Source organism: Thamnophis elegans, chromosome 17, assembly GCF_009769535.1.
Source record: "Thamnophis elegans isolate rThaEle1 chromosome 17, rThaEle1.pri, whole genome shotgun sequence".
Lineage (NCBI taxonomy): Eukaryota > Metazoa > Chordata > Lepidosauria > Squamata > Colubridae > Thamnophis > Thamnophis elegans.
In genome coordinates this window covers 9,808,577-9,835,832 of record NC_045557.1, presented here as the reverse complement: position 1 = coordinate 9,835,832, position 27,256 = coordinate 9,808,577, and the positions used below count along the sequence as shown (strand labels likewise).

At 45.8% G+C, this 27,256-nt stretch overlaps 1 protein-coding gene across 3 annotated transcripts in view; it reads right to left on the bottom strand.

Moving 5' to 3' along the window:
• Window positions 1-23,637: 23,637 nt before the first annotated feature.
• The window catches only part of RASGRP2 (RAS guanyl releasing protein 2), a 38,789-nt gene continuing 35,170 nt past the window's right edge, over window positions 23,638-27,256 (bottom strand). For 2 of the 3 annotated variants that reach the window (XM_032234460.1, XM_032234458.1), the window contains exons 12-13: window positions 25,854-25,948; window positions 23,638-23,896 (exon numbers count right to left, since the gene is read on the bottom strand). In XM_032234460.1, coding sequence (XP_032090351.1) covers window positions 25,890-25,948 — 59 coding nt within the window. In that variant the 3' untranslated portion in view covers window positions 23,638-23,896; window positions 25,854-25,889. Of the gene's footprint in view, window positions 23,897-24,581; window positions 24,694-25,853; window positions 25,949-27,256 lie in introns of those variants that run through there. The other variant, XM_032234459.1, reaches the window with a different exon arrangement.

Here is a 27,256-nt window from a genome sequence, read left to right as displayed (position 1 = left end):
TAGAGTTACAAAGGGCGAGACAGGCAGCTAAGTAAATTGGATAAATAAATAAAACCACACAGTCACATCCACCAAGTCACCAGGAGCAGATTTTGATGCAAGGATGGCTTTCAAAAAATGACAGAAGTATCTGACAATCCTTGGAAAAGGGCCCATGTTAACATATGCCGTGATTGTGTAAAAAGCAACTCAAAAGCACTGGAAAGAAATGGTACCTCAAAATAATTCAGAAAATCCTAAAAATAAAATCAGAACGGAAAAAACCACAAATGTTTTTGTTAAGTTTATCCCAGAAAACATACACAAAAATATCACAATTTCCTAGGAGAGGTGCCGATAGTAGCAAAACAAAAATTGTGGCGTGACGTTGGAGAAATGAACCAGTCGATGAAATCACATTGCAAGGCCAATATTAGCGAATGTTCAGCCGTGGCAAAATGTATAATAAATATCCAAAAGGGAAATCTAACCCAATTGAAGCAAAAAATGGATCCTTTCTAAGACAGCAAGTCCTCGACCCACAACCACAATTGACCCCCCCCCAAAAAATTTGATTGCTAACCAAGAAAATTGGTTGTAAATCGAAAATTACCTGTGAGTTTTTTTCCCCATTTTATGACCTTTCTCGCCACACTTGTTAAGTGAATCACAGCCGTTGTTAAGCTACTAATAAGTTGTTAAGCAAATCTGGCTTCCCCGTTGACTTTGTTTGTCAGAAGCTTACAAAACGGGAGCACATGACCCCAGGACACTGCAACCGTCATAAGTATGAATTTTGACCACGTGACCATGGGGATGCTGCAATGGTCATAGGAGTTGAAAAATGGTGGAAAAACAGTTTGCTTAAGTGACCATTTGAAATTGCAAAGGCACTGAAAAAAATGATTGTTTTTCACACAACCGTTACACCATGGTCATGTGTTGTGGCCCAGCAGGAGCCGTTGGAGCTGCCACCAGACACCGACAGCGAGGGGCCCTATGAGTCGGCTTTGGAGGATGTGGAGGACCCTGGACAGGGTTCCAACTCCGAGCAGGGCGCAGAGAGGCTGGTTGGCCACCAGGAGGCCCCTGAGCCTTGGACCAGTGGGGAGGAGACAAGGGAGTGTGAGCCTGAGGTCAGCAGTGAGTTGTTCCTGGATGCCTGGCACCGAAGAGCTAATAGGCGTCAGGAACAGTTGCGCAAGTACAGGAGGTAATTGCACTCAGCTGGTGGTCATTAGGCTCCTCTCCAGACTATAAAAGGACTGCTTGTGCACACGTCCCTCTTGCAGAAGTCAACGCAGGAACTAACGTCAGAGAACATTATTGTGAGCTTGGCAGGCTGGATTGCTGCCAAGCCTTATCTGTGCTGGATTGCTGCCCAAGCTTGTCTGTGCCGGTTTGCTGCCAAGGACCTGTCTGTCTGTTAATTAAATGCCGTAACTTATCTTTGGCTCGGAGTGTGTGTTGGTGTGGGACAAGGGCGGGGTCAGAACAGTCATGTGACTTTCACTTGGATGCTTGGCATCTGATTCATCTTTATGACAGTCGCAATGTACCCCAGAGGTCACACGAGAAGTTCCCCTTTGCGCAAACTTCTCTCAAGCCAAGTCAACGGAGAAGCCAGATTTCCTTAACAACCGTGTGACTAACTTAAGAACTGCATTAATTCGCTTAATAAATATGGCAAGAAAAGTCATAAAATGGGGGCGGGGACTCACTTAAGAAATTTCTCGCTTAACAACATAAACTTTGGGCTCAATTGCAGTCGTAAGTTGAGGACTACTTGTATTGGTGGTTCCCAATGCATGAAATGGTTCCCAACGGATGGAAACTAATCAAGGAGAGAACCAATCTAGAATTAAGAAATTCCTTGACAGTGAAGAACAATCAACCAGTGCCTCCAGAAGTTGTGAATGCTCCATCAGGGGAAGATTTTAAGAACAGATTAGACAAACACGTCTGAAATAATATAGGGTTTTCTGCCCGAGCAAGGGGGTTAGACTAGAGGACCTCCAAGGTACCCTTCCAACTCAGATTAACAGAGTTGGAAGGGAACTTGCAGGTCATCTAGTCCAACCCCCTGCCCAAGCAGGAAACCCTACATTTGCCTCTACCTAGAAACTCTGTTGTTCTGAGTTTCCCCCCACTCCTGACTGATTAGAATAACCATGGGGCACAGCTATGCCTGGACTTCTAGTCTGAGTGGGTTGAAGCTCAGTCAGTGCTGCTTATCAGCCCCCAGGATCCTGAGCTGGGGGGTCGCCAGGAAAGATTCACTGGAATCGCAAATGACATTTTGTGCCCTTGACTGGCAAAAACAATTAGGATCAAGCACAATTTTGGAGGGTCAAAAGGAGGAGCCTCAGTGCCTGTAAGTCAGTGATGCACAGCAGAAGTACACTGAAGGGGGGAGGAGGAGGGAGGAACTGAATATCAGGGGGGAGGGTGTTTCTGACTCAGGCCAGCCACGAAAGGGATGGTTGGGTGAGTGGGCAGATTCTACCCTGCAAAGGCATTACCAGTATCTAGTTAACTATGGTTTTTCTGAACAAGCTAGTATCATGCCAAAGATTGGCTTTTAAAACATCTTGCAAGATGATGAAACTATTGGGGAGGGGGATTCCCAGGGCAAAAAATACGGGGGTCTTGCATTTATTCAGCGGCACAGAGTGAGTGTGCAAGTAAGAATCTCTTCTCCAATATTCTGTACCGTTCCTGGCTTCCCACACTTCCAATTAATGAGGAGGAAATATTTCCCAAAGGACTTTGCTCCAGCATGGAAAGCGTTTGCAGTTTGATAGACAGATGTGACATTAAAAAAAAAACCAATCCTGGGTTCTTAATCATCTCAGGTTAAAAACACCAAAGCGAGAAATTCAAGAGAAAATTTCAAGCATCCTCAGAATATGGTAGAAAAACAGATGCCACTTTTCTGGTTGAACGCACCTTTTGGGGATAGGTCCACAGCCATACAGGTGAGGGGGACTGTTCCACTGATTAATTGTCCTCACTGTCAGGAAGTTTCTCCTTAATTTCAGGTTTCTTCTCTCCTTGATTATGTTCTGACCTAGGTTTCCCCAAATAGCAGGAGGCAGAGTCCCAACAAAACCCCTTTTATTAAACGAATGTCAATTCCTCTCATTCCCATTCAGCCAAGCCCTGGCAAACAGTCTTTCAAAGGAATATTTATGACCACAGACCTTATCTAGCTTGGAAAGCGGCCATGTAAATATTTCCCAAATGAGGTGCAGGGAAAGACTCTGGGCACAGAGTCTCTGAGATTCACGGACAGATCTTCACACTCCTGAAACGAATCTAACCACCAAATGAATGAATTGTTTCCTGCAAAAGCCCACTCCCCTTTCACTCCTCTTTTATTTCCTCTGGGAGGGGCCAATCATCTTCCACCTGTGGCTTTACTTCCAAGTCGACCCTGATTTCTGAGCTGTTCTTTTCTTCTGGCAGCTCTGCGCATGCGCACACTGGGAACAGGCTCCAGCTGTTCCTCTGCCTCACTACTGTCCAGCTCCGTAGCAGTGGTGGGTTCTGGATCCCATCACAACTGATATGCTGCGATGGAGCCGGGCATTTACCACGTGCGCTGTGCGTGCATGTGCGCCCACTGCCTGCGATGATCCAGCTGCTTGGTGGAGCATCATGCAGGCGCCGTACACTCCGTGAGAGTGCGCAAATGGCCCGGTTGGGTCAAATACAGGTAAGGACGGCGGGTATCAGGGTGTACCGGCCGTAACCCACCACTGCTCCGTAGGCATCTGATCACTGCCAGACGGCTCAGCCCTGCCTGTGCCTCCAACCGAAAGCCCTTCTCTGAGCCTTTCCCAGCCTCCAGGACTGGCCCATGCTCCTCCCCAACCTCCTCACTGTCCGACTCTGCTGCCAGCTCCACTGGTGAGCCACAACATCTTAGTTCCCATCTTTTGTTCCTTATCCTGCCTTCTGGTGCTTTGGAGAATTATTTGATCCCCCTCTTCTTTGTGGTAGCTCCTCAAATATTGGAATACTGCTATCATGTCACCCCCGGTCCTCCTTTTCTTATTTCTTTCCCACAGTTTTTTTCTAAATCACGCCAGGCTGAAGAGGCACAGTCTGCTCTACTTCCAGGGAGCAAAAATCAAATTTTTGAGCGATGCCAATTCTTGCCCACAAATGACTCTCGGATGGTTTGAAATCCAGGGAGAGAATTTCTGTTTTGGGCAAGAGACAACGCTTGTCTTTCATGCCAGATGCAAGTTAAACAGCGCCCCCACATTAAAATGGCAAGTTGGGGAATAGCAACAAGCAGATAATTTAGTGAACGGTGAAACAACTACAGGTAGTTCTCGACTTACTGGGATCAGATTTTCTGTTGCTAAGCAAGGCGGTTATTAAGTGAGCTGTGCCCAATTTTATGCCATTTTTTTTGCCACGATTAAGCGACTCTCTGCAGCTCTTAAGTGAATCACATAGCCGCTAAGCGAATCCAGCTTCACGCATTGACTTTGCTGGTCAGAAGCTGGCGGGGAAGATCGCAAATGGTGATCACATGACCCCGGGCTGCTGCAATGGTCATAAATTCATGCTGGTTGCCAAGCAACCACATTATGATCATGTGACCATGGGGATGCGGAAATGGTTGCGTGAGAACTGGTTGTAAATCACCTTCTTTCAGTGCCATTGTAACTTCGAATGGCCACTAAATGGTTGTAAGTTGAGGATTGCTTTTAAAGGCAGTGTAAAGAGTTGGAAGGGAACTTGGAGGTCTTCTAGTCCAACCCCTGCTCAAGCAGGAGATCCCGTACCATTCTGAACAAACGGTTGTCCAGTCGCTTCTTAAAAGCCTCGTTATTTATTTATTTATTTATTTATTTATTTATTAGACTTATATACTGCTTCATAGGGCTTTCAGATTTTTACAGATTTTTAGCAAATTGAGTCAGCAAATTGCCCCCACAGTCTGGGTCCTCATTTCACCCACCTCGGAAGGATGGAAGGCTGAGTCAACCTTGAGCCGGTTGAGATTTGAACCGCTGAACTGCAGATAACAGTCAGCTGAAGTGGCCTGCAGTACTGCACCCTAACCACTGCACCACCTCGGCTCTTCTCAACCTCCTCCTATAACCTCTGGTGGCAAGCAGTTCCATTGATTAATTGTCCTCACTGTCGGGAAATGTCTCCTTATATCTAGGTTGACTCTCTCCTTGATTAGTTTCCACCCATTGCTTGCAAAGCACCTGCCCTGAGGTGCTTTGGAAAATAAGTTGACCTTCCCCTCTTCTTTGTGGCAGCCCCTCAAATATTGGAAGACTGTTATCATATCACCCCTAGTCCTTCCCTTCCATAGACTAGACATACCCAATTCTTGCAACCGTTTTTCATACATTTTAGCCTCCAGCCCCCTAATCCTCTTTGTTTCTCTTCTCTGTACTCTGCAGAGATGAGGAGGCCAATTAGCAAGGACAGAAATCACTGAACATCATAAACATGAAACAGCTTAAACATCTTTCCTTCTTCTTACCGCAGACAATGAATGTTCTAGTTTCTCTTCTTTCTCCTTTCTTACCTGCCAGAGAATGCGGCAGAACAACAACCCCAGAGGGAATGGTGCAATAGCTATGGATGGCTTGGAGAGGCCCTGCAACTTTCATAAGCCAACTTCCTGGACTTGCAACGAAGGAACGAGGAGACCGAAGCAGGCAAGGGTCAAGTGACGGATCGGCTCCCAACCACCTGGAGCCTTGAGCCAGCCGGAATCATTTATCATTTTGAAAGTCAATGAATTGCTTTGCCCGGAAGCTCAGAAAAGGCCCTGCAAGGAGATAAGAAGGAAGGACAGAAAGAAAGCACTTTTTTTTTTGCTAGTTTAAAAATTAGAAAATTGTATACATCACCCAGGACCCCAATTCAGACCCCCTACATACAACACTGGGAACTCCAGTAGTGAATCTAGGTCTGTTTCCTGACCTGGCCTACCTTGAAGGGCTGGCATCCCTTCATTGCATCACCTTCTCTCCGGTGTTTTTAAGAAGATGTTGGATAACCATTTGTCTGAAACGGTATAGGGTTTCCTGCCTAAGCAGGGGGTTGGACTAGAAGACCTCCAAGGCCCTTTCCAACTCTGTTGTTCTATTCTATTCTGTTTTCCAGCCTCCTTGGCTTCCTATCGTGAAATTCCAGGAGAGAAATAAGGAGGTAGTCCTTATTAAGGTACAAATGGACCTCAACAACCGTGCATTTAGTGACCATTTAAAGTTACAACGGCACTGGAAAAAGTAACTTAGGACCATTTTTCACACTTATGACCAAAAAGTACAGCTTTGGAATAGAGTTGGAAGGGACCTTGGAGGTCTTCTAGTCCAACCCGCTACGGCTAGTCCACAACTTACAACCATTTAGGGTCCATTTAAAGTTACAATGGCACTGAAAAAAAATGAATTGTGGCTGATTTTCATGCACATAACCCCATTGCAGCATTTTCCCACGATCACATGATCAAAATTCAGACGCTTGGCAACCGACTCACATTCATGACGGTCGCAGTCCTGAAGGATGACCTCCTGACAAGCAACGTCAATGGGGAAGCCCGATTCACTTAACCACCGTTGTGACTAACTTAACAATTGCAGCGATTCACTTAACAACGGTGGCAGGAAAGGTCATAAAATGGAGCAAGACTCACAACAACGCTTAGCAACAGAAATTTTGGATTCCATTGAGGAGTACCTGCTTTTCTATGGCTTTATCCTTTTTAACATTGTAATTATAACATTACAGTGTAATTTTACATTTTAAAATTACAAATGTAACCTTGCAAGCTGCCTAGAGTCACCTCGTGTTGAAATGGGGGTGAGGGGCCCTAAAAAAAAATCCTAAATAAATAAGTAAAAATAGCTCCTATAAAGGCAGTCCTTGACATACAGCCATTCTGAATTGTGGCCGTAAGTCGAAGACTAGCTGCACTAACTCCCTTAGCCAATGTCTCGCTTAGTAACAGAAACGCTGGGCTCCATTGTGGCTGTAAGTCAAGGCCCACCTGTGTTTAACTGAACACCTGGAGCAGTGAAGGGTTGGGCAATGAGTAAGAGCCCACCGTTGTAGCTAATTGGTGGAGGAGAGCTGTCCATCAGACAGTATGAACTGTGATTGGTTGCTGTGAGTGCAAAGGGGGCGGTTCCTTTGTTCCCGCCTTTTTCCCCCTGTTTGCACCATTTGTGCTCTGTAATTTACCTCAGGGAATTCCCGCTGGGTGGATTTACCTCACGATTCTCCTGTTGGGCCTGAACTCTCTAGTTTTGCTCTAAAATATATTGATTTATATAAAACTACAAGTTCGTTTCAGCGTTTCTGACTCCATTTGGACTACCGGCTGTTCAATTCCCTGACAGTCCTCGACTTACAAGCCATCATTGAGCCACAGTTTCCTTGGCTAAGTGAGACAATGGTTAGGTGAGTTTTGCCTCATTTTAGGACCTTTATTAACATGGTTATTAATTATGTCACTGCAGTTCTTACGCTGATGATACAGTTGTTAAGTGAATCTGGCAATCACACACACACACAAACACGGACAATGCAACCGTCATAAGTACACGCCAGTTGCCAAGCATTCTGAATTTTGATCATGTGACCGCTGGGATGCTGCCACGGTTGTAAGTGTGAAATACGGTCATAAATCACTTTATTTCGGGCCATTGTACCTGCAAATGGTCACTAAATAAATGGCTGTAAATAAATAGAATACCGTATTTTTCGGAGTATAAGACGCACCTTTTTTCCTCAAAAAAAAAGAATAAATAAATAAATACAAAATTATGCATCATCATCTTTTAACAACCCCATAATCCCTTGTGGGGTGGAGTCTGGGCAACTGAATGGTGCTTAATGTGTGTTTAATGGCCGGATGCCCTTCCTGTTGCCAATGTGGAGTTTTGCTCAGCAGATATATTCACATTGTGTGCACTCAGAGAGAGAAATATCTGCCTCTACCTAGGATTGAACTCATAGCATCTTGATTGTGAGGCAAGAGCTCCACCTCTATGCCACCACACTATTCCAGGCAAAAGGCACCCCCCATCATCATCATCATCATCATCATAATCATAATCATCATCATCATCATCATCATTTAACAACCCCATAATCCCTTGCAGGGTGGAGTCTGGGAAACTAAATGGAGCTGAGTGTTTACTGGCCAGATGCCTTTCCTGTCACCAGTATGGAATTTTGTTCAGCAGATATATTCTCATTGTGCCCTGAGAGAGAAATATCTGCCTCTACCTAGGATCGAACTCACAAGCCTCCTGATTGTGAGGTGAGAGCTCCCCCTCTAGGCCACCGCACCACTCCTATAAACCCACATATATTATATGACATGGAGGAACAACAATCTAGTTCAGATGTATACATGTACATGGTGAGAGAAACAAATCTTGTGGGTTTATCAGACAGAAAAATATTTGCACAACTCTTTGTGTGTGTGAGAGAGAGAGAGAATGAGAGACAGAAAGAAAGAGCAAGAGAAAGAATGAGAGAGAGGGAGACAGAGAGAAAGAGAGAGAGAGAGAATGAAAGAGAGAATGAGAGATAGAAAGAGAAAGAAAGAATGAGAGAGGGAGAGAAAGAGAGATAAAGAGAATGAGAGACAGAAAGAGAGCGAGAGAAAGAATGAGAGAGAGGGAGAGAGAGAGACAGAGAGAAAGAGAGACAAGAGAAAGAGAGAGAGAATGAAAGAGAGAAAGAGAGAAAGAGAGCGAGAGAAAAAATGAGAGGGAGAGAGAGAGACAGAGAGAGAGAGTGTGAGAAAGCGAGAGGAAGAGAGACACAGAGAGAGAGAGAGTGAGAGAAAGAATGAGAGGGAGAGAGAGAGAGAGACAGAGAGAAAGAGAGAGAGAGAGTGGGAAAGAGAGAGGAAGAGACACAGAGAGAGAGAGAGAAAGAGAGCGAGAGAAAGAATGAGAGGGAGAGAGAAAGAGACAGAGAGAAAGAGAGAGAGAGAGTGGGAAAGAGAGAGGAAGAGACACAGAGAGAGAGAGAGAGAGAAAGAAAGAAAGCGAGAGAAAGAATGAGAGGGAGAGAGAGAGACAGAGAGAAAAAATGAGAGGGAGAGGGAGAGAGAGAAAGCGAGAGGAAGAGAGACACACAGAGAGAGAGAGAGTGAGAGAAAGAATGAGAGAGAGAGAGACAGAGAGAAAGAGAGAGAGAGTGAGAAAGAGAGAGGAAGAGAGACACATACAGAGAGAGAGAGAGAGAGAGAGAGAGTGAGAAAGAGAGAGGAAGAGAGACACATACAGAGAGAGAGAGAGAGAGAGAGAGAGTGAGAAAGAGAGAGGAAGAGAGACACATACAGAGAGAGAGAGAGAGAGAGAGTGAGAAAGAGAGAGGAAGAGAGACACATACAGAGAGAGAGAGAGAGAGAGAGAGAGTGAGAAAGAGAGAGGAAGAGAGACACATACAGAGAGAGAGAGAGAGAGAGAGAGAGAGAGAGTGAGAAAGAGAGAGGAAGAGAGACACATACAGAGAGAGAGAGAGAGAGAGAGAGTGAGAAAGAGAGAGGAAGAGAGACACATACAGAGAGAGAGAGAGAGAGAGAGAGAGTGAGAAAGAGAGAAGAAGAGAGACACATACAGAGAGAGAATGAGAGACATACAGAGAGAGAGAATGAGAGAGAAAAAAAGAGAGAGAGAGGGAGAGAGAGAGAGACAGAGAGAGGGAGAGGGAGAGATGTAGATGCTTTCTTTCTTCTACCTACCTCTATTTCCATTCAATCCCAAAGGGAGACGATGCTGGAGAGAAAATCCTCCCAGGAATAATATTCTGGGAAACCTGGCCAGCCAGGAAAACTTCAGTGTTATAAAAAAAGAAAAAGAAATCAATGTTTCTCTGTGTTTATTGACGTGTGTGTTTTTTGATCAAACCAAACACAACCCGTAAGATCTTTCTTGTGGACTGTTCTGATTTTCTCCCCTCTTTCTTCTTAACCTAACAAGGATAGTGACTAAGCAAACATTATGCAGCTCCTGGTTGCGAACAGACCTCTGGTTCCCTCTTCCTTCAAGAGTTGTTTGCATAAAGCTGGTTTGATCCCTTGACTCTAACAAATAAAAAAAAAAGCTTATTTGAGGTGGGGAATGAGGCACGGCGATAAGCAAGCCATCAATATTCATTGGACCAAAAAGTTATGGGAGGAAAATACGGGAAATTGGGCCTCTGCTTTGATGTTCCAGGTGAACGGCTGAGAGTGTGCCCCCTTCCGAACTGGAGACCCCCAAACAAACAAACAAACACACACACACACACACAAACACACTGTGTTGCTAAATGAGCAATCCTGGCAGGGCAATATATCATATCCATTATGACAATGTTTCTTAACATTGACAGCTTTAAAATAGGTGGATTCAACTCCCAGAATTCCCCAGCCAGCATGCTTTAAGAAGGGTGGACTTCAACTCCCAGAATTCCCCAGCCAGCATGCTTTAAGAGGGATGGACTTCAACTCCCAGAATTCCCCAGCCATCTACATCCTTTGCACAGTTCTGTTCTTTATAGAAACATCTAGCATGTTACAATGACAATTGGGATGAGAATTTCCATTGCCAAACAAGACAGTTGTTAAATGAGTTCCCACTTGAATTGCTGACCTTTTTTGTTGCAGTGGTGGTTGTTAAGTGAGTCACTGCAGTTGTTAAGTGAATCATGCATTCCTTATTTACTTTGCTTGTCAGAACACGTCAGGGAAGGTCACAAATGGTTATCAAATGACCCCAGGGACAATGCAGCTGAGCTTAATTACATGCTGGTTGCCAAGCGCCTGGATTTTGATCGCATGAATGTGGGGGGGGGGAGTGCTCTGATGGTCGTAAGTGCGAGGACCAATGGCACGTCACTTTTTTAGCGCTGTTGTAAATCAAACTCCCATTAAAATGAATAGTTTTAAGTCAAGAACTAGCTATTGTTGGAAGAAATGTCCATCTGGGTTCAGTTCTAAGTGGGGGGAAAAGACACTGGAAACGTGGAGGCTGTTTAGAAAGATGGTTTTAATGGTGGACAGGATCACATGCCTTGGAGCTGCTCCTGGGTGAAAAAGGGAAGAGATGCTGAGAGTCTCTGGGTTTTATGCCCTCTGTGTGCTTTGAACTTCCTGGGGCACAGGAAGAGCATCCTGATTGGTTGCTGTCATAGCTAGCTTTGTGTCTGTATGCTAAGTTTGGATTAAACTTGGTGGGTGGTGCAATGAAGGGCAATGAAATGTCTCTACCTGAAGGGGGTAGATCTTTGTTAGGTAGGTAGAATAGACTAGCTCAATGGCCCATTGATAAAGGTGGGGGGGGGGGCTATTAAAAGTGAGTCTCTTTCCTGCCTAAAACATGTTTCTCCATTTATAGCAATAGCAATAGCAGTCTGCACCCTAACCACTGCGCCACTTCGGCTCTTTTTTCTCATCCAGGGAAGTATAATATTCTTCCTTTTTAATATTTCCTATGATACAGTATTTCATTTTTCTGTTAGAGGGTTGGGTGCTAACTTCCTTCACTACAGAGATACATTTGGCCATAGAATTATCTTTTCCACTGCTAAATTCTACTCTGGGGTGTATCCTTTGAGTTGACTCCTTGTTCCTTCACTGCTGAGGATTGATCCTGAAAGACAAAGCTAACTCACCACTTTGAGATCTTCTCTGCCAATTCTGGCATTTCGGTCTTTTGCCCTTAGTTTGCTCTTCTTTAAATTTAATATTAGTCCTATTTTTCCCCCCACTGGGCTCCTTTTATTACTATGGCTTGGAGGTCCTTTGCATTTTTGGCTATCAGGGTAATGTTATCAGCATCTTGCAGGTTATTGATGTCTCTTCCTCCAGTCCTAAAACCCTGCTTATCTCCTTCCCATCCTGCTTCTTTTAATATCTATTCAGCATAAAGGTTGAATAAATAAGGGGAGGAAATACATCCCTGTCACACTCCTTTGCCAACTTTGGAGCCTCTGTGTTTCACCACCAGTTCGTTCCTGCCTATTTATAAGTTTCTCATGAAGACAATAAGACTTCATTCATTTAATCATTTGTTGTTTATATTTGTTCATTCATCCCTTCAAATTCTATAGCTATGTTCAGAGAGTCTCATTTTTTCTGAGCACACTCCAGAGTTGGATGTGATCGACCCAATCAAAGGCCTTTCTATAAAGTAGTCCTCTAGTTATATAACCTTTTGTTTTGTGGCAGTCCAAAGTTACAACAGCACAGAAAAAAATAGCAATAGCAGTTAGACTTATATACCCTTTCAGCCCTCTCTAAGCGGTTTTACAGAGTCAGCATATCACCCCCAACAATCCGGGTCCTCGTTTTACCCACCTCGGAAGGATGGAAGGCTGAGTCAACCCTGAGCCGGTGAGATTTGAACCGCCGAACTGCAGAACTGCAGTCAGCTGAAGTAGCCTGCAGTGCTGCATTTAACCACTGCACCACCTCAGCTCTCTTCAAAAAGGGGGACATGATCATTTTTTCACACTTCATGGCCATTGCAGCATCCCCTTGGTCAGGTGATCAGTTCAGGAACTTGGCAATCTCTGAGTTCAGAGGTCTTTTGAAGGATTTTTCTTGTTTTCCCATGTCTGTTTCCGTCCTCCGTGCCTTTACAGATGTTGGTGTACTACTGCTTCTTGGCTCTTCTAGCATTTCTCTGAAACTGTTCCTTCCTGAGATGGCCGTCTTTCTTGAGTTTGACTTCTCTTCTTCACAATTTCTATAGTTTCTCTGGACATCCACTTTGCTTCGTTCCATTTGCCTCCAGAACGTGAATGCGCCAACACTGTAAGTTTTAAAGAAGAGATTGGACAACCATTTGTCTGAAATATCAAATTCAATTTCATTGAGGGCTGCATCAGGGCTGTGGTTGACCTCGGGGGCAGGGGGGGGGCTGGCCGGCCGTGGGCAGCTGGGTGGGCGTGGCCAGTCGGGTGGCCGTGGGCAGCTTGACGTTACTCCCCAAACTGCTGGCATCTTTCCTCTTTGCATTGGGTAGACTGGGCTAAAGCTACGCTGGCCAGCCCCTTATATTTTCCAGGGTGACCCTGTGGACCGGATCCGGCCATATCATGGGGCCACATCCAGCTTGTAGGCCTTAAGTTTGACACCCCTGGTATAGGGTTTCCTGCCTGAGCAGGGGGTTGGACTAGGAAACCTCCAAAGTCCCTTCCAACTCTGTTATTTGGTTATTCTCTGATCCAGATTCCATACCTGACCAGCTCTTTTAATCCTATAATTGAACTTCCCCACCTCCTCTGAACAATAATAGTCACAATTTAATTTCTAGGTACTCCATCGGGCGACGTCTATGTATACTACCTTTTAGTTGTTTGAAGACAGTGTCCGCTATGAATAAATCATTGGGGCGGCAGAAAGAAGTCACCCTCCTGCTTCATTTCGGTTTCTTAATCCATACGATCCAATTACACTTCCCTTCTTCGTATTTTCAACGTTGGCATTTCGGCTTCAAATCACAAGCGCTTGCAGGTCTTGCTTGCACGTTCTGTCAATTTTAAGATTTAAGTTCATCGTAAAACTCATTGACTGCCTCTTCCTTTGCTTCAGTGGTTGAAGCGTAAATTTGGACAGTTGCCATATTAAAGAGGGGTCCATGAAGTTTAATTGATATTATTTGGTCATTGATTGCACTGTAGCCAAGTGCTGTTCTTGCTGTATCCTTTGTAATGTCGGTGTTGTGAGCCTGTGGAGCTGGCAGCATAGTCAGACAGCGAGGAAGTTGGGGAATAACATGGGCCAGTCCTGGAGTCGGGGAAAGGCTCGGACGAGGGCTCTGCGTTGGAGGCAGAGAGCAATAGCAATTAGACTTATAAACGACTAGCACATATGTGCATGGGGGAACCTTTACCTTTACCTTAGGCATAACTAGGCTCCCAAGCTGCAAATGAGCACCTAAAGGATATGAAATTGCAGGACAAGAAAAGTGCCTTTTTTAAAAAAAAGAGGGGAAAAAACCACATAGCCCTTTTTAAAAAAAGGCATTCAAAGTGCATTTAAATATTTAGCCTTTAATGGTTGCAATTATTGTTCTCAAAATAATAAAAGGCTGTTGAGAGAAAGCAAAGCGGGGGGTGGCGGATAGTTTAATGTGTGTTTTATGCCCTTTTATTAAAAATGCAACCAAGCTGAAATTACACTGAGATTATTCAAACTTATAAAATGCACGAGTGGAGTTTCATGCATTAGTTATCAATGAGTAATTATTTGCCCACAAATAAATTACTCTATATAACTGTGGCCTTTTTCTCTCCGATTCCTGGCGGTGGTTTTTTTTTCTTCCCCCTTCTGCATTTGTGCCGTAAAATTTGAAGCTGCAAGGGAGTGAAAAAAAAGGACCGGAAGCCTCCCTTAGGCTGAAATATTCATGCAAGATACAGAAAATGGAACTAGCAAATTTCTCGTTTATCATGTGATGGAAACCAAGTTTATGTCTCAGTGGCTCAGTTCACGTGACCTGTTAAGCTAGGCCTAAACCTGATCCCTGCATGATCCCTGAAAGAAATGTCCTTCTGGGTTCGGCTCCAAGTGGGGAAAAAGACACTGGAGACATGGAGGCTGCTAGGAAAGATGGTTTATTGTTGGACAGGGCCACATGGCTTGAGCCCTGAACAGAAAAGGTGATCACATGCTTCAATGTTGGTTATACCCTGTTTAGTCCCACCTCTCTGTTTCCTGTTCCTGTGTAAGAAATGTATTTTGATTGGTTGTCAGACTCCCATGGTGCCATGCAGGGGGCTACTCTCTAGGCTGTGATGAGTTCTCAGATGCCTTGTGGTCAGTTGAGTATATTATCATGCCTTTCTGTAGCTGCTGGTGAAGTCTTTATTATGTAAAGTGGGCTAGCCTGGCCATCTCAATGGTTCATTAACTGGGGATGGGCAGGAAGCTACAGGCAATTATTCTGTCTTTTAAAACATGTTTCTTTCTTTTCACATCCAGAGAAATCTTCTGCCTTTTCAATATTTCCTAGGATATTTCATTTTTCTGGGAGAGGGCTGGATGATAACTTCCCACAAGCGAGACTCACACATTAAACCAGAAGTTGACTAATTTGTGATCTGTTTGTTTTCTGAGCACAGCCACATTTAATTAGATTTTGGGTTTAGTCAACCGTGCAATCCAGGCAATTAAAATAACCTAATAAACCACGATTGGTTGAATTATGAATTTCAGGGGGGCTATCAAGATGATTGATGATTGATACTATGATCTTGGATCACCCAGTGAGGGATTTATTGCTTTTTTATTGATTATAGGTAGTCCTCAACTTAGGACCAAAATCTGCGAGCCCAAAATTTCTGTTGCTAAAGTGAGACATTTGTGTGAATTTTGCCCCATTTCTTGTTAAGTGAATCTTTGCAGGTGTCAAGTTATTAACAGGATTGTTCAGTGAATCTGGATTCCTCATTGATTTTGCTCGTCAGAAGGTCGCAAAAAGGGGACACGTCAACCGTCATAAATATGAGTTAGTTGAATTTTGATCACGTGACCTTGAGGTGGCTGCAATGGTCGCAAGTGTGAAAAATGGTCATAACTTGCTTTTTTCAGTGCTGTTGTAACTTCAAACGCTCACTAAATGAATTGTTGCAGGTCGAGGACTAGCTGTGTATTTGTACTATCCTGATTTACGTTTAACTCTTAGTTAAAGAGGGGAGAAACTGGACCTGGCTGGGAGTGCTGGGATTTGTAGTCCGGCAATCCATAGGCGTCATGTTGGAGACAACAACAGGAACCCACCAAACTAAACCAGTTTTTAAAACAGGTAGTCCTTGACTTACATTCGTTCACTTAATGATGGCTCAAATTAACAACGGCCTCTGAAAGAGTCAATTATGACCTGAATTCAAACTTATGGCCGCCATCATCCTATCAAGGTTGACTCAGCCTTCCATCCTTCCGAGGTGGGTGAAATGAGGACCCGGATTGTTGTTGGGGGCGATATGCTGGCTCTGTAAACCACTTAGAGAGGGCTGAAAGCCCTATGAAGCGGTATATAAGTCTAACTGCTATTGCTATTGCTATTCCTGCAGTGGGGTGATCACAATTTGGGCACTTGGCAATTGCAGTTGTTATGTGAATCACAGGGTCATTAAACAAATCCAGCGCCCCTCGTTGACTTTGCTTGTTGGAAGCTGGTGAGTTAAGGTTGCAATCCAGTACGCTGCAACCATTGTAGCTAAACCCTGCTTGCCAAAGCACCTACATTTTGGCCCACTGACTAGTGATGCTACGATAGATCCCTTTTTTCAACGCTGTTGTAATTTTTAACGGCCACTGAACAAATGGTTAGAAAGCTGGTCTCGAGGGAAGGTAGAATAACTAGAGCTGGAAGGGACCTTGGAGGTCTTATGGTCAAACTCCATGCTCGAGTAGGAGACCCTAGACCAGGGATGGCAAACCTTTTCAACACCGAGTGCCCAAACTGGAAAGCACACGGATGTGCGTGTGCCAGAGCGCTGGAAACCCAAAGGCCTGCAGACTGGCGCGCACATTCCTGTTTTGGGGGCATTTCGGGGCTGTTTTCAGGCTGTATTTCGGGCTGTTTCCCGGTATTCCAGCACCTGCAAAGACCAGCTGTACGGCACGCATGCTGGAAACCAGAAGAACAGCTGGCGAAGGTGTGCATGCCCACAGAGAGGGCTCTGTGTGCCACCTCTGGCATGCATTTCATTTATTAAATTTTCATTTCATTTATTAAATTTATAGGCCGCCCAATCCCGGAGGATTCCGGGCGGCTTACAACGAAAGAAGAAAAAAGAAAAGCAAAATAAGTAAAAAAATAGTTTAAAAATTCACAACACACATACGTTCTAATCGGGGCTGGACCTTAACACTAAGGTCAACAGCCCCAGGCCTGCCGGAACAGCCAGGTTTTAACGGCTTTCCTGAAGGCCATGATAGTGGGTGAGGTCCGGACCTCCGGGGGTAGCTGATTCCACAGGGTCAGAGCAGCCACAGAGAAGGCTCTCCTCGGGGGGCCCACCAGCCGACACTGTCCGGCTGACGGTATCCGAAGGAGGCCCACCCTGTGGGATCTTATCGGCCGTTGGGAGGTGTATGGCAGTAGGCGGTCTCGCAGATGGGCTGGTCCTAAGCCATGTAGGGCTTTAAAGGTAATAACCAACACCTTGAATTGCGTCCGGAGACCAATTGGCAGCCAGTGCAGCTCGCGGAGGACAGGTGTAATATGGGTGTATCTCGGTACACCCAATATCGCTCGCGCGGCTGCATTCTGAACTAGCTGTAGTCTCCGAATGCTTTTCAAGGGTAGCCTCATATAGAGCTCACCATCATAGCCCTAGACCATTCCAGGCAAGTTTCTTATCCAGTCTCTTCTTAAAAGCCCCCAGTGATGAAGCACCCACAACTTCTGGAGGCAAGTCGTTCCACTGATTAATTGTTCTCCCTGCCAGGAAATTGCTCCTTAATTCCAGGTTGCTTCTCTCCTTGATTACCTTCCATCCGTTGCCTCTTCTCATGCCTTCTGGTTCTTTGGAGAATAAGTTGACCCTCCCTTCTTCTTTGGGGCAGCCCCTCAAATCCTGGAAGACTGCTGCCATGTGCCCCCCACCCCCGAGTCCTTCTTTTCGTTACACTAGACCAGTGTTTCTCAACCTTGGCAACTTGAAGATGTCTGGACTTCAACTCCCAGAATTCCCCAGCCAGCATTCGCTGGCTGGGGAATTCTGGGAGTTGAAGTCCGGACATCTTCAAGTTGCCAACCTTGAGAAACACTGCTTTAAAGCAAGGGTTCCCAATTAGGCAGCTCTAAGATGTCTGGACTTCAACTCCCAGAATTCACCCAGACAGCTTTTTGGGATCTGTAATCCACACGGGACGTCCCACAAGGGGCTCAGGGGCTAAGACACTTGTTGATCAGAAGGTCGGCAGTTCAAATCCCTAGCGCCGTGTAACGGAGTGAGCTCCCGTTACTTTTCCCAGCTTCTACCTAGCAGTTCGAAAGCAGGTAAAAAAAGCAAGTAGAAAAATAGGAACCACCTTTCGTGGGAAGGGAACAGCGTTCCGTCCGCCTTCTGCATTGAGTCACACCGGCCACATGACCACGGAGACGTCTTCGGACAGCGCTGGCTCTTCGGCTTTAAAACGGAAATGAACACCGCCCCCTAGAGTCGGGAACGACTAGCACATAAGTGCGAGGGGAATCTTTACCTTTAATCCATACATCTTGAAGCATGCTGTCTGGGGAATTCTGGGAGTTAAAGTTCACCCATATTCAAGCATGCTAGTGAAGGAATTCTGGGAGTTGAAGTCTGCCAATCTTAAAGCATGCTAATAAGGGAATTCTGGGAGTTGAAGTCCAGACATCTTCAAGTTGCCAAGGTTGAGAAACACTGCACTAGACATACCCAATTCCAGCAACCGTTCTTGATATGTTTTAGCCTCCAAGCCCCCTTATCCTCTTTTTTGCTCTTCTCCGCACTCTTTCCAAAGTCTCAACATTTTTTGTGTGTGTTGTGGTGACCAAAATTGGATGCGATAATCCAAGTGTGTGGTCTTATGTTAAGGCTTTGCAAAGCAGTAGTAATACTCCACGTGGTTCCACCACAAAACCGCGTTCAACTAAAGGTAGCTGACGTTATCATAGCGCGACAACAGCGTGGAGAAAAAAGCACGCTGTAAACGCTAAACCTAAAATTAACCCCTAAACCTAAACCTAACCCCCCTAAACCTAATCCTAAACCTAATCCTAACCCTAACCCTAACCCTTAACCTAACCCTAAACCTAACCCTAAACCTAACCCTAACCCTAACCCTAACCCTTAACCTAACCCTAAACCTAACCCTTACCTTAAATTGAATCGGCTTGCTTTCAAAGCGCTATTTAAAGCGCCCTTCTTTCTCCGCGGTCGCTGTTGTCGCCCTGTTGATGACGTCAGCGACGCGGTTTAATCGGGCGCGCTTTAGTCGAGCGCGGTTTTGTCGTGCCACGACTCCACGTGACCTTGATTCTCTTTTAATGCAGCCTAGGATTGAGAGTGGATCTCGCTGGATTGCCTCTGGGGCTTTGGGCCAGAAGGTTGGGGCCAGGGATCATCTTGGGGGAGGTGGATTTGCCCAGAGACTTCTGCCTCCCAAGCATCGACGACACCCTTAGAAAAAAACATGTCTTATTTCATCTTTCCTTCATCCACTTAACTTGTAAAGACGGCAACAGCAGAGATGCCACTGCTGACGGCTTCCTTCCTCTTATCACCGGAGCCATCCAGCAGCCCCAATCAATATTTTTCATAATTCTCTTTCCCGAGCTTTTTATTTTTAAATAGAGCTTTGCCTTCTTGCCTTCTTTCATATTTTCATTAAACGTTTTTTAAAGAAGGTAGATAACTTATTAAAGAAGAAACAAAAATAAAAAGACAAGGGGTTTCGAAAGGTCACAGGAATTAGAACTGTCCAGGGTAACCTCAGTTGATTATGATGAACTGAATATATTATCTTAAAAAGGCCCGAAAATTGGTTTTAAGCTCTACAGAGAATATTAATCACAAGACCCAAAGTCAATACAGCCGCAAGTTATTATAAAAGGGAGTAAATTCAGTGCATATTACCAAAAGCCTATTCCGATTGAGATAACTTCTAAAACTGAAATATAGCATCTAAAGGTAAAGGTTCCCCTTGCACATATGTGCTAGTCATTCCCGACTCTAGGGGGCAGTGCTCATCTCCGTTTCGAAATCGAAGAGCCAGCGCTGTCCTAAGATGTCTCGGTGGCCATGTGGCCGGCATGGCTCAATGTCTTTCAAAGGAGGATTTGCAGTCACAGACCTTATCTGGCTTGGAGAGATGCCAGGTGATATCTGCAAAACTTGGCCAGGAGTCACGAACCAATGAAGTGAACTAATTGTCTCCTGCAAACTCCACTCCCCTGTCGCTCCTCTTTTATTTCGGGCCATTCATCATCCTCCTGTGGCCTTTCTCCCAAGTCGACCCCTGTTCTTTAGCTGTTCTTTTCGTCTGGCAACTCTGTGCATGCGCACATTGGGAACAGGCTCCAGCTGTTCATCTGCCTCACTGATCTCTGACTCCTAAGGCAACTGATAACTGTCAGACGGCCCTGGCCCCCTCCGACGGAGAGCCCTCCTCAGAGCCTTCCCCAGGCTCCAGGACTGCCCAGGTTCCTCCCCAACCCTCCTCACTGTCCGAATCTGCTTCCAGCTCCACTGGCTTGCCACAAGCCATCCTTCTCTTTTCAAAGCAACCCAGGTACGCTGAGGGTGCCGGGGTGTGTGTGCGTCTTCTGAGCATAAACAGAGAACTTTCTACTGTCTTAGCTGCGGCAAGATGGAAGAAGGAGCAAAAGGGAGAAATGTGGTCTGAGGAGCGTTGCCAGGAGCAGAGGACGGTGTGACACCAGTGTTGACATGAGGAATAGCGATTAGGGAGCATATCTGTCAACTTGTGGAAGGAAAATCAATGCCAGCTTAATTTTCTATTCCATCCTCCCATTTCGGCCCCCTTGGCTAAACCTGAGCAAAATTACAGGATGAGGGAAGAATCTACAGGAAGTTCTCGACTTACAACCATTCGTTTACTGACCGCTCCAATTTACGACCACACTGAAAAAAAGTAACTCATGACCGTTTTTCACACATGATTGTTGCAACCTCTCCCCGTGGTCACATGATCAAAATTCAGACCCTTGGCAGCTGACTCATATTTATGACGGTTGCCGTATCCCGGGGGTCACATGATACTCAAAAGGGTATCCGGATTCATTTAACAACCATGTCACTAACTTTAACATCTGTGGTGATTCACTTAACAACGGTGGCAAGAAAGGGTATAAAACCAGGCAGTTAAGATTGCCTTGCTTAGCAACAGAAATTTCGGGTTCAATTGTGGTCGTAAGTCGAGAACTACCGTGTTTCCCCGAAAACAAGACAGGGTCTTATTTTCTTTTGACCCCTGAAATAAACACTTGGCCTTATTTTCAGGGAGGTCTTAATTACTTTTGAGCTGCAGGAGGCGGCGAGCGTGGCCACCTCATGGCTGCCGCTGTGTTGCGCGTCACCAGATGCGCTTTTTGCGGCGGCCATTAGCGTGACAGAGGACCATGGCGGCTAGGATTGCAGGAGCAGCTGTTAGGTAAGGGCCTGTGGGGTTCATGGGGCATGTTCCCCCTCCCTTCCACCCCACCCTTCTCCGGCCTCACCTCACCTCGTGCTGTTTGCGCAACAACCATCCAGAGGAAATGGCGGGGCCCAGCTGCACATGTGTTTACACATTTTCGGGGAGGGCCTGTTTTCAGCGCATGATGAGCTCAAAAGCCCGATTGGGCTTATTATCCAGGGAGGTCTTATTTTCGGGAAAACCGGGTACCTGTAACTGCTCTTTTTTGTACATTCTGCAACTTAGCTGAGGCGCTGAGGACTCCATGAATAAATTGGTTCACCACAATCAGGATAAGACCCTTATTAACAAGTTAAGCTTGGTTGGAGTTAACCTGGTTTTTTTTTTTCTTCCGGGCATAGCATGACGTTTAAAAATACAGCTTTTTGACGGCAGTTCAAGAATACACGGATTAGTTCAGGAACTGGGTTGAAAGTCTTGTGTGAAGGTGACTTTCGGATTTGAGGGACATACTAGAGCAGCGTTTCTCAAACCTACCAACTTTAAAAGGGGCGGGCTCAGGGATGGGATTGAAGCCTCCGGGATGGCAAAAGTGGCCTCCCCCGGGCTCTGGAGGCTGGAAATGGGCCAGTTCCTAAACTTCCAGGACTTCCGGAAGGGTCGTTTTTTGCCCTCCCTGAATCTCCGTGCACTTACCTGGCATCCAAAACAGGTCGTGTGGAGACTCCTGGGAAGGAAGGGGCAGGATGGTCGGGGCCAGCCAGTCAGAGATGGGTTCCAGCAGTCGCTACTACCAGTTTGATTGTGGCGCACCCTGCACACTTGATGCGCGCTGCACACACATGGGCAATAGAATAAAATTTGTTCTGCGCATGCGCAGAAGCAAAAAAAACAAGCCTATGGCGCCACCCAGAGGACCAGTTCAGGGGTGTAGCAGGCCTGGGTCGCTGTCGGTTCCAGGGACCCAGGCAGCCAAACCACTACTGGGTTGGCTGAACCAGTCTGAACCAGTAGGAACCCACCACTGCAGCCAGTCCTTGCAACTACCGGTTCGGCAAACCAGAGGTGAAATTAGTATCTGGTTCGCCCAAACCAGTCAAAACCGGATGAATCCCACCCCTTCAACTCCCAGAATTCCCCATCCAGACAGCAATTCTGGGAGATAAAGTTCACCCCTCTTAAAAGTTGCCAAGGTTGAGAAACACTGTTCTAAATAAGGCCATTCCAGGTTTGTTGGCTTCAACTCCCAGAAATCTCCACCCTGGCAATGCTGGCTGGAGAATTCTGGGAGTTGAAGTCCATCCCTCTTAAAAATGGCTAAGGTTGAGAAATGCTAGCGTTAACCCGTGCCATCTTGCTCCAGGAACTAACTAATGTCGGGATCCTGTGATTCCCCAATTCCTTGACACAGTTTCAGGGTTTGTGTGCTCTGGAGACTGAACTCGGCTAGCGACTGGCTGAGTTTATAGTGGGAGTCAAGTAATTCCTAAATTAATTTTCCATATTCATTACAGGATGGGGAATTGGCGGGGGGGGGTGTGTTAAATTGTGACCCTCTGCTGGCAGAATCACTGGTAAAGACTTCTGTAGGTTAGCATAATGCAATTCTCTGACCTCGAGAGCAATGGAGATTTTAAGAACACCATGGAACAAAAATAGAATTTTCTGACTTATTTTTCAGCAATCAAAGGGTCAGAGACCTCCAGCCTCATGACTAGATAGGGGCAATCCCTTCCCCAATTCAACCCTTCTTTTGCAAAATATGTTACATGTACAAAATATGTTATTGGCATATAAATCCAATAAACCTAAAACCTAAACATGTAGTGGTTTCTGCACTGAGAGGGGGTTGGAATAGATGATCTCTGTTGTCCTGTAGGAAGTTACCCCTCTCCTAGGAAAATGAGATATTTTAGGAAATATTAAAAGGGCAGAGAATTTTCCCCTCAAAGGGAAGCAGACACTCAGCCTCCCCCACACACACACCTTTGTCAATGGCCATTAAGGCGTGAGCCAGTCTATTCTACATAACAAAGATCTACCTCCTTCAGGCAGAGCCATAATAGGAATTCCCCAGGGCCCTTTCATTACATCATCCCCCTGCAAGAGTCAACCAAGCTTGGGACTCAAGATAACCAACAGAGTTGCCCTGCATGGCCCCATGGGAGTCTGACAGCCAATCAGAATACAAGCTCAAATTCAAAAGCCCAGAGAGGGCATAAAAGCAGGGACTTTCAGCATCTCTGCCCCTTCCCCCCCCCCCCAAGACCTCAAACCATGGGAACCTGTCCATCATTAAAACCATCTTTCCGAGCAGCCACCATGTTTCCAGTGTCTTTCTCCCCACTTGGAACTGAACCCAGAAGCACATTTCTTCCAACAATCCTTTCCTACTGTATGAAACTATGACGCCTAACGCATTCTTATTTTCTTTTCCAGAGCAAAAACTTCCTTTTGCCAAAAAAAACTACTAAAATGGGGGAAAAACAAAGCAGAAAAAAAACCACCCAAATTTAAGAAGGAACCTGAGGTATGTAGCAGGTGTCAAATTTATTCTAATTATTATTACATCTTGAAATCCAGTTTTTGGTACAAATATACACACGGTTCTAAAAGTCCTTGGGGTAGGGTAGAAACCTCTCCTGATTTCCCTTGCCAAAGTGCTTTCAAAATGGAGAGGCCCCATCCCCGAAGGACATGCCCCACTTAATTTGGGGGGGGGGGACGACGTAGAAGAGCCGAAGATTCGCTGGCAGACCAGCTGTGGTCACTGAGAAGGACGAGGTGTTTCTGTGAAAGACAAACCACAAGAAGTTAAGTTGAAGGTATGAAATTCAGGATCTCCAATTACAGGTGGTCCTTGACTTACGACAACAGTTGGGACCGCAGTGTCGGTTTGTAAGCGGCACAGTCTTTTAAGTCATGCCTAATTTTACAACCTATTTGCCATTATTGTGAAATGAATCCAGCTTCCCGCATTGACTTTCTTGTTGGAACCTGCCTGCTGTTCTGACCGAGGCTTCCCAAGAGCACGAAGACGGCTCCTCGTCCCAATAAAACCCCTTTTATTTAGGTTAAAGGGAATTCCTCTCCAGCAAAGTCCTGTCCAAGAGTCTTTCGAGAGATTTCACTTTATCAGGCTTAGAGAGCTGCCAGGCCGATATCTTCCAAACGCCACGCTGTAGCAGCAATTACTAGGCAAGGAGTCAGGAACAGATCTTCACCCTAATGAGTTGAACTAATGGCCTCCTGCAAACTCCACTCCCCTTTCGCTCCTCTTTTATTCCCTCTGGGAGGGGCCATTCACCGTCCACCTGTGGCCTTACTCCCGAATCGACCCTTGTTCTTTAGCTGTTTCCTTCATCTGGCAGCTGTGCGCATGCATATATAGGCTCCAGCTGTTCGTCCGCCTCACTGATGTCTGACTCTGAAGGCAGCTGATAACTGTCAGATGGCTCTGGCCCTCTCTCTGCCTCCGACACAGAGCCTTCCCCAGACTCCAGGACTGGCCCATCTTCCTCCCGAGCCTCCTCACTGTCTGAGTGTGTTGCCAGATCTGTTGGCCATTGGCGGGCCACAGCACCTGCCTGGGAATTTTGCAAATGGCAATCATGTGAATACATCCCAGTTGCCAAATCACCCAAAATTTGATCCTGTGACCATGAGGAAGCCAGACTTCCTTAAAGACCACATATTTCACTTAACAGTTAGCTAGTTAGCAGTTAGACTTATATACCGCTTCATAGGGCTTTCAGCCCTCTCTAAGCGGTTTACAGAGTCAGCATATCGCCCCCAACAATCCGGGTCCTCATTTTACCCACCTCGGAAGGATGGAAGGCTGAGTCAACCCTGAGCCGGTGAGATTTGAACTGCAGAACTGCAGTCAGCTGAAGTAGCCTGCAGTGCTGCATTTAACCACTGCGCCACCTCGGCTCAACAACCTGGTGATACGCTCGACAATTGCAACAAAAAGGCCGTAAAGTCGCTGAACCACAATTGCTTAGTGACAAACATTGCAGGCTCACTCATGGTCGTAAGTTGAGGATCATCTGCAGTAGCGGTAATAATTATAATAATAATAATAGGATGTAGCGGGTTTGGGAAATAGCCTTGAAGGACAGGAAGAATAGCTGTAATGGTCAGAGAAAGGGCTTGAGCCAGGCCAACAACATACAGATAGTCCTCAATTTATAACCATTCATTTAATGACCATTCAAAGTTACAAGAAAAAAGCAACTTATGTTCATTGTTTTCATTTACAACCAATGCAGCATCTCCATGATCACATGATCAAAACTCAGATGCTTGGCAACTGACTTATATTTACGACGGTCATAGGGTCCGAGGGTCACACGATCCCTGTTTTGCGACCTTCTGAGAAGCCAGATTCACTTAACAACCCGGTCACTAACTTAACAACGGCAGCGATTCCCTTAGGACAGTGGTTCCCAAACTTGGCTACTTTAAGACTTGTGGACTTCAACTCCCAGAATTCTCCAGCCAGCTCTGCTGGCTGGAGAATTCTGGGAGTTGAAGTCCACAAGTCTTAAAGTTGCCAAGTTTGGGAACCAGTCCCTTAGGAACTACAGCAAGGAAGGTGGTGAAATAGGGAAGGGGGGAGGGAACCTCACTTAACTCCTGTCTCGCTTAGCAACGGGGATATTGGGCTCAATTGCGACCTGTGAGTTGAGAAAATATCTCGGGCAGGAGAGGGAAGAAGAACCCAGGAATTTCTTGCAACTCTAACCTCATGCTTGCATTCCAGGCCATCCGCTGAGCCGTCTCATAGCTTCTCATCAAAAACCCCGTCTTCCGCAGCCTGTACGTCTTCCTCCTGGATTTCTGAAATAAAAAAACAGATCTGGGGTAAGTCGAATGCAAACGGAAAGAGATTTTTGTTTCCCTTCCTTCCCCCCCCCCCTTCAAACACGGCATTCACATGGCACATTTAACCTGTTTTTTAGTTATAACTCATTTTCTGGCCTCAAATGAAGCCAGAAACGGCCCATGCTGCAGAACAAAAGAGTCCAGCAGGGATGATACTATCTGAGACTTCTCGGGAAACAACAACTGAATGGAAAACTGCTGGTGACCTTCTACCGCTGCACCATAGAGAGTATTTTAACTAACTGCCCCTGTGTCTGGTTTGCCAATTGCACAGGGGCAGATAGGCCAGCGCTCCAGAGGGTCGAAGTCATGGCTCAGAGGATCATGGGTTGCCCCCTCCCCTCTTTGGAAGAGCTCTATAGCTCCCGCTGCCTTCAGAGAGTTCAAAACATCCTTAAAGATCCATCTCATCCTGGGCACCCGTCTTTTTTTTTCAACTATTACCATCTGGCCCCCGGTACAGGACAATAAAAACAAGGACAAATAGGCCAAAAAAACAGCTTTTATCCCAGGGCAGTAACTATATTGAATTTTATGGTATAAAGGTAAAGGTTCCCCTCGCACATATGTGATAGCCGGTTCCCGACTCTAGGAGGCAGTGCTCATCTCCCATTTCAAAGCTGAAGAGCCAGCGGCTGTCCGAAGACGTCTCCGTGGTCATGTGGCCGGCATGACTCAACGCTGAAGGCGCACGGAAGGCTGTTCCCTTCCCACCAAAGGTGGTTCCTGCTTTTCTACTTGCAGTTTTTACCTGCTTTCGAACTGCTAGGTTGGCAGAAGCTGGGACAAGTCACGGGGGCTCGCTCCGTTATGCGGCGCTAGGGATTCGAACTGCTGAACTGCCGACCTTTTGATCGAAAAGCTCAGTGTCTTAGCCACTGAGCCACTGCGTCCCTTATTAATTAATTAATGCAATATCGGGTTTTCAATTTCAATTATATAGCATGCGAAGGGTGTGTGTTTGTGTTTTTATTTTGATAGTTATAATATATACTGAAGAGGGCCTTTAATTTCATCGTACTATGTGCAATGACAATAAACTAAACTAAAAGAAATGAACCAAGGTTAACTCTAGCCAGGCTGGCCTGCTATGCAAAATAGCAATAGCAATAGCAGTTAGACTTATATACCGCTTCATAGGGCTTTCAGCCCTGTCTAAGCGGGTTACAGAGTCAGCATATCGCCCCCACAGTCTGGGTCCTCATTTCACCCACCTCGGAAGGATGGAAGGCTGAGTCAACCTTGAGCCGGTGAGATTTGAAC